Genomic DNA, 11,733 nt, shown 5'->3' on the forward strand with positions numbered 1-11,733 from the left:
GGATATTTTGTAATTGTAGGAAAAAAACTCAGTCATGCCGTTGCTTTATTCCTTTTTCGTTTCTAAATCCTTGGCCAATGCGCCGCTCGATCGATTCTCATTGATTGTCCCCGACGAGCTGCTCCACTTTCCAGCCAATGTCCGTCCGTCTGCGATTGGGAAGGAGCCCGAAACGGAGGAAAATTTCTGCCGCCCTGGCGGTGTCACTTCCCCACACTTCTGTTGGCCGCCTGCCAAACAGACAGGACGCTCACAAGAGGTGGAGTGGACTCGCCTCTGACGACGAAGAGTGGCCGTGACCGAGTCCGAGCGAGCTAGCGGAAGAACGGAACGGCAGCCGTCTGGACACACGGATATACAACAACGACTCTACACCGACCGCTGCAGCACGAAGCACCGGTGAAAAATCGGTTAGGCCTCACGCTCATATTATCTGACCAGCTTTGTAATATCCCCGTCACTTTTCTTTTGGCTTGGGTGAATAATATCAGTGAAATACATATCAATATCATATCATATTAAATAGGCTTCAAGGTTAATAAAGTAATAGCACAAAAAGCCATGTCTGTCTCCAATCAGATTTGAGAGACATGCATATGGCTTCCTAATGTTTTTATAAACATAATTGCATATTAACATATGTTTCGAATTACATAATTATAGCTACTGTTTTGCGTTACGGTCATATTGCCTCTGCTTTTCCTTGTCGACCCTGCCAACATTACAGGCGCTCATGTTAAAATCACGGATCCACTTTGCATATTATAATAGATGCGAATCGCAGTGTCAAAGTTCCTGGAAAGCATGCATGTGCAAAAGTTCTGTCTTAAAGAGGTAGCCTGTAACAAATCAATGTGGCTCCTGTAGGGAAAAAAAAATCTGCTGTGCTCAGCCAACAGCCATCAAGAATAATGTCAACAATGAGCAGCCTCCAACCTATCCATGCTAAGTGCTCTCTCTCTCTCTCATAACTATACTTCATTCATTAGGCTGCACTGCACGCGCATGCAGAGGCACTATTCCCCACAAGTGAGCTCCTTATCACCCTGATTTAAGAACACCGTTTAACGAGTTGTCGTCTGTTTTTTCCGCGTCTCTCGACGACGGAAAGTCCACTTCGGTTTTTGTGTGAAGCTCCAAAAATCTATGAAATGTGTTTGCATGTTCTTCTCCGCGAGCGGGGATGTGGAGGTGGGATAGCGAGAAGCGAAGGGTTGGAGGAGCCCACGCGCTCATATTCGGACAAAGTACGTTCTGACGGTACCTCGAGCGTTTGCTTCTCTTTCGTGAATACCGAAGAGAAAAGCTCGAATATTTCATTCGGGTGAGTGTTTTGTTGGTCTCTTCCTCGGTTTTTTTCCCTCTCTAAATCTCCGCAGCGGGAGAGAAGCCGGACCACTCGGACAGTCGAAACACTCCCCTCGGCTCACCGACGCGTTGGTAGGTGCGAATGAAAAGGGCCTATGTTTGCAAATATGCAGATATATCGAAGGGAGGGGGAATCATACTTTGTTGAAGACTGCTCAAAGTTAGAATGACATCTAGAAGACCAAGTTGCGAAAGAATATCGAAAGAATGTCATTTCATTTCGCCACCTAGATGTTGGCGCATACCGAGTGTTGTCACCACAGACACCTCGGTCTCAGAGCAGCGATGGAGACAAAAGAGATTTTGGTTTGACTTTAAGATGACTAATGAGCGTTACAAGTGGCTGACATTTTGAGCAGAAGTCAGACATGTAACTTTGGCGATGTGACCAGAGGGACACAAGGAGAAATTATGCATATTCCTTGTTTTCAGTTTACGCCTAATTTGAGACGTTGTTATATCTGTAAACAGATAATAGAATAGCATTTTTTTTTGCGTTCAGTCGATTAGCGGAAGAATCGATATAGCAAATGTTCATATAATGATATTAGCCTCAAACGTTACGGGTATGTCGAAATTCGCTTTGTAAAAGCGTCAAATGACTCGCACGAATGCAACATTATACCTGTCAAAGATTATTGAGCCACGATGAGTTGGTGGAAAACTTTTACTATTGTATGAATATTCGGATTTTGACCATTCACGCATGAGGCTGTTTGAAATAAAAATGGCTTTGACCACTCTGGAGGAAAGCCCTGTTGATTACCGTAGCCTTACTGCTTAGCTGACGCGACGCTTGTTTTTAATTAGCCTGAAGAAACTGATTGACAACTGATTTGATTTATGGGTATTGATCATTTGGTCACCTCGATTAGGAGGGTGCAACCTACGTTTAGCTATTGTTCCCGTTCGATGAGCAACCCTCTCCGTCGCTCTATTGTCCCTCGCTCGTGCGCTGTTACGTGCGGGAGTTTGCCGTGACCCCCTGCCGCAATACGCGACCGGACGCGACGCTTTTGTAATCGCGTGTTCCGATTGTGGTTTAGCCTACGTGGGATCGTTCGTGTTAAACATTTAAGAATTCTTTCATTAAATAGTTTTGGTTGCCTTTTTGTTGACCTTCCAAACAGTTGACAGAAACTTCTCTGCTGGTCATATCAATCATTTACCCACTGCCTTCATTTGAATGGTATGCACCCCGCTCAGAAGTCTTTGTCCTGCTTTACCTGCTGATATCGCTAGGATACCTGTGTCATACCCGCTTTAACTGAGTCTAATGTCTGTTTTTTTTCCTGTGGTACTGTGACCGATTTTTAATACTTTAGCTATTTGATTCAGTTGTCGGATACCTAATTCTGGCATAGAGAATGACTGAAAATATGACTTGTGGTATTAAGTGTCATTTTCGAGTTATATCTAAAGTCGCATCTTTTCATTCTCTCTTTAATGGAACTTTAATTAGCTCTCAATAATGTCAAAGAGTCTTGGTGTTCCGAAGCTTCTCACATTATATAAAGGTTAATTCTCCGAGCCCGTGCGTGCAAGCTGGGGCGCGTGCGTGCGTGCGTCAGTGGCGCGGGCGCGCACGCGCTCGCGTGTCTAGGTGGGTAGGCTACCTTGACAGTCTGATTTCTCTCTTGGCTTACCCCCGGGGGCTTCGCGCCGCAGCTCGCGGCTCGGTTAGTCCGCAGTCGAACACACCTACGTTTGGATAAGAGCTTTTTACTGAGGCTGAAGCAGGAACCACTGCAAGCTAAGGTTTTGTACAACATGTGCAAAAAATATAACCATATCTTATTTAGCAGACTGACCGGGTTGTGATTTCTCTAGCGCCAACATTAAGGTCTTATAATAGCCTACAATTTGTGTGTAGCTTTATACGTAGTGTAGCCTATTTACTAACTGTATTAGTAAATTCTTTACCTGGATACAGCAATTGCCATCCTGTACAACTGAATGTTTACAGCTGATGTGTATCAACAGATTACAGCTATGTAAGATTTATGATCTCATATATTCTACTGTATAATATATATAATATAGGTTAGATACTACTGTATAATATATGTTATCTAACACTGATGGTGAATGAAGGAGTGCAGATTAGCTGACATCTCTACACAAGAATGATGACAGGCCGAAATAAAGTGACATCATTGCAAACTTAGCATCACAACAAGTTATTATGACAACAATAGTCAAGTGATATTCATTCATTCATTTAGTTATTAAGGATCTAGGACATAATGTATTTAGACAGCATAGCTGGTGAAATTAAGTTAAATTTACTTTTCTCCTACCTACACACATTTGATGTGTAACTAGGCAAACTTTGATATACATCCAGAGTTACCAGATCTAAACATTCATTGTCTTCTCTCCTCCTTCCCTCAGGTCTTAACAGCGGACAGCCCTAGAAAATGCTTGTGAGTGCAGCGTGCTGTCATTTGTAGATGTGCACTCTGATTGGCTGACTCTTCACCTCTGCAAGCATCACCCTCACTCACGCACCAATCAGAGTGAGAACATTGCTGCCCTCTGCCTTTGCCCTCCACCCCTCCTCCCTCCCTCCCTCCCTCTCTCTCCCTCCCCCTCGTGCTGTGGGCCATGTCTGGCAGTGGGGGGTTGATGGAGGGAAACCAAGCTAGAGAGGAGGAGGATGCTCGGGACAGCTGCTGTGGTGATGAAGATTCGTCGCCCGTGGTGGAGAGGCGGAACCGGAGCGGCATCATCAGCACGCCGCTCAGCAAGAGCCTCAAACACTCTCGAGCGCTCTCGCAGTACATCGCCACGTGCTCTGCTGCGGCCGCCGTGGCCACCGCTACCGCTAACGCCAGCAGACTCGCCCAGAGCGCCTTAGTGCCCGCGGGGGTCAAGCCGAACTCAGCGGCTGCCCAGCACAGAGCCCAGCTGGGACTCACCAAACTGGACCGAGGGGCTCTGGTGTCTGGCCTGCTGGACTCTCCGAGCGGGCTGCACCTGGCCCAGGCCGCCGAGCTCTTAAGGCGCGCCAGCATGCTGCTCCCCGACTCCTCCGGCCTCGGAGTGGGCGGGGACGTGGAGGCGGTCTCGGCTTCCGATTCGCTGGGGAGCATGACGGACTTCCCGTTGCTGAGCAGTGCCGGCGGGGTGGGGGCCGGCTTCCCGTTCCACCCAGGCCTCTTCATCATGACGCCAGCCGGAGTCTTCCTGGCGGACAGCACGCTGTCACAGGTGACGGGCGCGTCTGAGCACCGACAGGCCCACGGCGAGGTCACATCGGCTGCGAGCGCCAACGGCAAGAAGAAACGCAAGCGCTGCGGCCTGTGCCCGCCCTGCCGACGCAGGATCAACTGCGAGCAGTGCAGCAGCTGCCGCAACCGCAAGACCGGCCACCAGATCTGCAAGTTCAGGAAGTGTGAGGAGCTGAAGAAGAAGCCAGCTGGAGGACTGGAGGTAAGATCCCGCCGCACGGACACCGCAGTAACACGGGTTCCCTCACACAATTTACAAATGAAACAGAAACTAGCATTACAGCTAAAATGGCTTGTTTTTTTATGTTGAGATCCTAGTATATTCCCATATTATTATTTTCATATGTGTCTTGGAGTATATGTTGCATCTGAATGTACGAGGAGTGATGAAGGTGGTAAACGTGTGGATGTTACACCCTTCCTCTCTGCAGCTCCGTGATAAAGACGTTCTCAGAAGGTGGGAATGAGGGAATGCTGCGTATCACAGATGCGATGACTGACTAGAGGCTATAGATACCTGTGCACTGCACACACATATGTAGAGTCGCACCAAATGTTCCAGCATTGCAAATATAGCAGCAAAGCTCCAGGGACAGCAGCATTTGAAAGCGTTTCAAAGAGGTGGCACACAAATATGTTTGGACTAAATATTTTGGTGCGTTGGAGTTTCCGAGGGGACATGGGCACTTCCACATGCCTGTTCCACTGAGCACTGTAGCCCCCCCAGATCTAGAAGCGATCTTGGGAGGTAGGCATTTAAGGAGTAAACAGGTCTCAGGTAAGAGATCTTACCAGGAGTATCACGCGTGCACTTCACACGTTGGCGTTGCAAACGCAGCGGTGTGAGTGAACATCCACCACGTCTCGAGATAAGCACCAGGCATTCTCATAAGAAAGGCCGCTCCTGCAGAACGTTTCCACATCCCAGCTGTGTAGCGTGTTGCCTCTGTTCTAACACACCTGATGCACCTCATCGGGGAATGTTCAAACTCCTTGTGCATGGGACTGTTCACCTGTGCAGCTCACGGCTGGGAACACCTAATACCCCCCAGCTGTAATGTGGGAAATATTTGGCTATTTTTCCCTTCCCTAACCATTATGCTGCCTTTCTATAGGAAAGATCCAGAAAAGGCTCCAAGTAAAAGAGCTGATTTAGTCAGTCCCAGTGGAAATGTAAGGGTGGCTGACACCAGTCCCTTTTACCTGTCCGCTGATTAAATCATTAAGGACTTTCTTGACGACAGCAATTGTCTGATAGGTTGAATATGGTATGTTGTTATGGAAGGTTTGACCCGAACCCGTGCTGTCCATATTCACTGTAGGAAGGTGGTTTAGCATTCTGAATAATGGAGTTTATAGCCCGTTGTGTGTGAGTGCTTGTATTCAATGATTTTTTCATAAGTGGTCTTTGGATTAGTTATCACCAGCTTCTGTCAGCTAAAGTCTGAAATCTCATAGGTCTCTGCAGGGCATAGAAGTGCATCCTGATTCAGAATGGCCTTGGAAAACCCACAACCACAACACGGACACCTATGTTTGTAGCATGAAATTGTTGTTTACCTGTTGCAAGATGTACTTCCCTGTATCCTGACGCCAACCTGTCTGGCTTGTTTACCTGCTGGAGTTAACATGCTGCCAGGGAAAGCCATGACACATCACTCCCCAAAACAGTCGAAGGATTGCAGAGCAGTAAATTAGTCCCAGATTACATGAGCTCTGGTCCGTAGTTCTTTAACGGGGTTTTCCACGTTTTTGCCCACAGCACACGTGTTGAGGACTACTGCAGCAGTTCGTGCACTAGCTGTGTTATACCATGTATAAAACAATGTGCCTGTGTTATTCTGTGCCTCTTGGAAGCGTAACGGAGGTTTTGTTTTGCTTTGCTGTATCCTATCACGGAATTGTACATTTAGCAAAAAATCTCTACTATTGTTAAACCACTGAGGAAATGTGCCTCTTCTGTCGTTGTTGTTGTCGATAAAAAGAAAGGTGAAATCCTCGGCAGTGCGTATCAAAGTGTCCGCCTTACTCGGGTTATAATGTGGCCTGAGCATTTTTGCCTCAGCTTGGATGCCTGAAAATGTCGGTCTGAGGTGAAAGTAAACTTAGGATGTGGAGACAGCGTTCATGAGTAATTTAGCAGTTCATATCAATACCAAAGAATGTTGGTGAGATTGTCTGCCATTTCCAAAATTCTGCCACAACTTGTTGCTATGGTGTTCTTCTTCCCCATAGTTTCTATGCTTAAAATTTTTTTATAATTCATTTTGGACTGTTTATGTAAACAATCCTAGGCTCAAAGATAGAGGCGTTCTCTGTTATAGTACCATGTTATAGTCTTTGTTATAGTACCATTTTATATTCTCTCTTTTAGTAAAATGTTATATTCTCTTCTATAGTACTGTTATATGCCGTCTTATAGTAACATGTTATGTTCTCTCTTGTAGTAACATGTTATATTCCCTCTTAGAGTAGCATGTTATATGCTCTCTTATAGTAACGTTATAGTCGCTCCTATAGTAGCATGTTATATTTTCTCTTAGAGTAGCATGTTATATTCTCTCTTATAGTAACACGTGCTCTCTTATAGTAGCATGTTATGTTCTGCCTTATAGTAACGTTATGTTCTCTCTTATAGTAATGTTATATTCTCTCATAGTAACGTTATATTCTCTCTTATAGTAACGTCATTCTCTCTTAGAGTAACATGTTATATGCTCTCTTATTGCAACGTATGCTCTCTCTTATAGTAACATGTTATATTCTCTCTTATAGTAACATGTTATATTCTCTCATAGTTATTTTCAGAATATTTTCAGAAAGTGCTTTCGAAATTGGAAGTAGTGTGCAATGTAAAAAGGACCACACACAAGTTTGGTTGATAATGCAGCATGTGTGTGTGTGTGTGTGTGCATGCCAGCCTTGTACAGTCCATCTGGTCATTGTGCCTGTCATCTGGAGCACCAGGTGTCATCGTGGCTCAGAACTTTGTCCTCTCTCAGTATTTTGAGGCTCATGAGTGTCCGAGTGTTTGTGTGTGTGAGTGTGCGTGTGTGCGTGTATGTGTGTGTCAGTATGAGTTTCAACTTTTTGCACACTCTGACACACTGGTATTATTTGTGTGTATGTGTGTGCGTACCACATGTTTTTGAATAGCACAACTCTTATTTTATATCACTAACAGATGATATATAAGCAATTAACAACTTTCTACATGAATCCACGGTGTTGCTGTGTATGTATGTATGTGTGCGTGTGTGTGTGTGTGTGTGTGTGTGTGTGTGTGTGTGTGTGTGTGTGTGTGTGAGTGTGAGTGAGAGCTGTGTCTGGTTCCACATGAATGCTGAACACCATTTTTATGTGCTGGGGCCGTGGACAGTGGACGGTGGGAGGTGGACAGTGGGAGATGGACAGTAGATAGTGGACAGTGGACGTTGGATGGTAGACAGTGGGAGTTCCAGGGCCATGGAGCTGGTGTGTGAAGGAGCTTACACTGCTTCTGTGTGTGTGTGTGTGAGTGTGTGTGTGTGTGTGTTATGAATTAGTATTGGCATTGGGCTGGGCTGGTTGATGGAGGCAGGGGGTTTACATGGCTTAAAGAGCCCTTATTGATGTCACAGTAGGGCCTGCATGCATGTATTGACTGGCGTGTGTGTGTGTGTGTGTGTGTGTGTGTGTGTGTGTGTGTGTGTGTGAGTGCATGTTCGGGTTAGTATGTGTGTACAGGGTGTACATCTATTTCATCATATGAAGGGGATCATATTGATGTGGTGGTGGGAATCTACAAGGTTATGGTTATCGGAGAACCTGCAAGGTTTTATCAACAAGCAGAGGAAAGGTGTGTGTGTGTGTGTCTGTGTGTCTATGTGTGTGTATACTGCAGGGAGTCAGATTGAGTGTGTTTTCACTGTGTGTCCATTTCACAATTCACTCACTTTAGTGCTGATTTATTAAGTTCAATCATGTGTATGTGTGAACATGTGAACTGTTTTAAGTCAACTGTGTCTTACAAAATTGATGTGTGTGTGTGTGCGTGTGTGTGCACTGTGAACGCCTTTATAGCACTTTACACTTTAAGCAAGTGACAGCTGCAGAATGACTGTGGGCGGAGACAGTAGGCGGGAGTTATCCAGGCCCCGCCCATTTCCCCAAGTAGCTTAAACTCATGAAATACAGTCAGACAGATGAGGTATTTTAGGAACATTGACACTGCGTGTTTTGTGCATGTGTGTGTGTGTGTGTTTGTTTTTGTGTTTTAGTAAGAGAAAGCAAGCGGTGAGAAAAATAATGACAAAACTGTCTCCGGTATCAAATTTATTTGTGCATGTGGCCAGGGTGAGTGTTTTTAGTCTGTGTGTTTGTGTTGTGTGTATGCGAGTGTGTGTATGTGTGTTTGTGCTGTGTGTATGCGTGCGCGCGCGTGTGTGTGTATGTGTGTGTGTGGTCCTGAGCTGGCTGATTTGCCATGTGCTTGTACCGAGCGTCCATCTGTGTTGGCTTGTCAGAGGGGTCAGGGAGGGATAAGGGGAACGCTGTGCGTGTCTGTGTGTGTGGGGGTAGGTGTGTGTGTGCGTGAGGGTGTGTATGCGCGTGCGCATGTTAGCGGGAGTGTGTGTGTGTACATGCCAAGGTCCTGTCAGCTATCTGGGAGTGTAATGAGACAGTAGGAGAGGGTGTTCTGAAAAGTGTGTGTGTGTGTGTGTGTGTGTGTGTGTGTGTATTTATGCATGCGTGCATGTGGTTGGGGGCTATTAAGTCATATGAGGTGAACTCATCGTCTGCCCATGTTACTTCATTATGAAGTGAGTCCTGTCCTCTTTTTCTTTCTCCCTCTCCTTCCCTCTCTCTCTCTCTCTCTCTCTCTCTTTTTCTCCTTTCCGCTCATGATGGGGGCTTGTTTTTCCAGGAAGTGCTGCCATTGCCTTGACTCTCTCACAGCCTCACAGTGCCAGTCCCCACGTTCCGCCCCCACCCCCACCCACCCTCAGGCCAGCCTGGGAAATATCCGCCACTACTGCAGTATTTCAGCCAGCACCACAGGCTCAGAGTCCAACTCCGCAGCCCGAGAGAGAGAGAGAGAGAGAGAGAGAGAGAGAGAGAGAGAGAGAGAGAGAGAGGGATTGGGGGAGGGGTACAATGGGGGACAGGAAGACACAGGAACAGGCTGAGAGAGAGAGGGAGAGGCAGCGCTGTAGTGCCGCTCTGCAGGTGGGAAGGGTCACTGTGGCAAGGTTTGCCCTGTTTTCTCACTGCTCTGTTTACCTTGTGAGTTTAAGCTTGGACTGAAATGACTGACTGTCTGACCACAGCTGTCCTGTTTCTCCCTCCACTCCCCACATCCTGTCTTACTCTCCTGTCTTTCCAACAAGGTGATGCTTCCCACTGGAGCTCCTTTCCGCTGGTTTCAGTAGGACGAGGAGCGTGCGGACTTCCTGCCTAGCTTAAAATAACAGACTGCCAATCCAGCACCGCGACGCCACCGCCCTTCGGACTGCTACGGGCCTGCGAACACTGGCCACAAATAAAGAAATACGCAAATAATCTCTCTGACCGGGGAGAGAAGGCACTACACGAGAACGATGCTGTTTCTTCTCAACCAAAAATAAACTGTCATGGCAGCATGTCATTGTTTTGTTGAGTTTTTTTTTGTTTTGTTTTGTTTTATTTTGTTTTGTTTTGGTCGTCTAGATTCCGTTTGACGTCCATTTGACGTCTTATTTAGAGTCTTGTCCTTCACAGGACACTGTAGGAACTCTTCACCACCAAACAGAAAATGTACAATCATGTTCCTTTCTGTGTTTTGTGTTCCTGTCTGTCTGCGTGTGAGGGAATGCTGTATTTGCGTTAGCGAATGTGAACGTAAGACTCTGTTTTAAAGCTCGTTTGTAATTCTGAGCTCTGTTGTAGAACCAGTGTTCGTACTGACTGTCCCTAGACTTGGATTTGACTTCTTTTTGGTTTGTTTTTTCGTTTTTTTTTTTTTTTCGAGAGGGAAGTACTAGGCGTGTGTGTACGCAGTTGGTCATAGAACTTTGGTTTTCAAATTGCCGTTTGATATCAAACCTGATAAAAAAAAGACAAAGGAAAACATAACGTAGCATCCCTTTTGCAAAACGCGCAGAAAAAATCTTTGATTGTTATTTTCTGTATTGTGAAGTGGGTACAGTGTGGCTGTTAGACGATGGCTGGGGCGCATGGAAAAGGGGGAGGGGCCCCGCAGGTGACATTTCCACATCACATCCTTCCTTTCCACGCCTCGTCACCCTGCTGGGTCCTGATTGGTCAAGCGGAATCAGGGTGTTGCTGACAGGTGCAGGCGTCAGAGCGGGGAGCAGAGGCCAGTGCTGGCCCTCAGCCTGGCCAGCCGAGTCCCGGAGGTTTCCAGCCGTATCCCAGAGGTTTCCAGCCATGTCCTAGAGTTTTCCAGCCATATCCCAGAGGTTTCCTGCCGTGTCCCAGAGGTTTCCAGCCGTGTCCCAGAGGTTTCCTGTCGTGTCCCGGAGGGTTCCAGCCGTATCCCGGAGGTTTCCTGCTGTGTCCCGGAGGTTTCCTGCCATATTCCGGAGGTTTCTAGCCGTGTCCCAGAGGTTTCCAGCCGTCCATTTGCTAGCCTACCATGTTCCTTCTCTTCCAGAAGTGTAATCCTAGACACTGAGGCGGTAGAAAAAGTCCCTCCTACCTGCCCTGCAGCCGCACAGTGGCCGCCATTTTGACGGACGACCCTATCTGCTCTGTTAGCTCCGCTGGTGTTGTGTCGTGTTTGCGCAGTGTAGACTGGACGGAGGATTCCCGGGCATGGAGCAGTAGACTGCCAGGTTCCAGCAGTGTGCACGGGTCTTCACGACGACTCCCATGTGTCCGCAGCCACCGTGCTGGAGGCTGTGTTTGTAAACAGATTAAATGAATGCATGTATCTGTGTCAGAAATCAGCAGCTCTGAGGTTGCAGTTCCCCTCAGCTTTGGAATAAATAGAGGTACCAACAAAACCCGTGTGACCCTGGAATATGTAACTAGAGTGTTGTTCATGTAAACTGCCGGTCTGAATGGAGATCAGAAATCAGACGCAGTGTGTGAGTTGACAAGTCAATTAAGGTGAAAACCATTTCCAGTCAAACCTTCCTGTGTGTGTGTG

At 46.7% G+C, this 11,733-nt stretch overlaps 1 protein-coding gene across 5 annotated transcripts; it reads left to right on the plus strand.

Annotated features, from left to right (window-relative positions):
- The first annotated feature begins 309 nt into the window (after nt 1–309).
- Nucleotides 310–11,587, plus strand: cxxc5b (CXXC finger protein 5b). Of its 5 annotated transcripts, none has more exons than XM_027017082.3 (3): nt 310–410; nt 3,763–4,803; nt 9,971–11,587. In XM_027017082.3, the coding sequence occupies exons 2-3, from the start codon at nt 3,976–3,978 to the stop codon at nt 10,010–10,012; spliced, it is 870 nt and encodes a 289-aa protein (XP_026872883.2). In that variant the 5' UTR covers nt 310–410; nt 3,763–3,975; the 3' UTR covers nt 10,013–11,587. The 5 variants fall into 5 exon arrangements, with proteins under 5 accessions (XP_026872883.2, XP_026872878.2, XP_026872879.2 ...); XM_027017077.3 differs by lacking the exon at nt 310–410 and adding an exon at nt 983–1,440; XM_027017078.3 differs by lacking the exon at nt 310–410 and adding an exon at nt 983–1,324.
- The last annotated feature ends 146 nt before the right edge of the window (nt 11,588–11,733 follow it).

The sequence above is a fragment of the Electrophorus electricus genome, chromosome 4 (genome assembly GCF_041902795.1).
Source record: "Electrophorus electricus isolate QZ-2024a chromosome 4, ASM4190279v1, whole genome shotgun sequence".
Taxonomy (NCBI): domain Eukaryota; kingdom Metazoa; phylum Chordata; class Actinopteri; order Gymnotiformes; family Gymnotidae; genus Electrophorus; species Electrophorus electricus.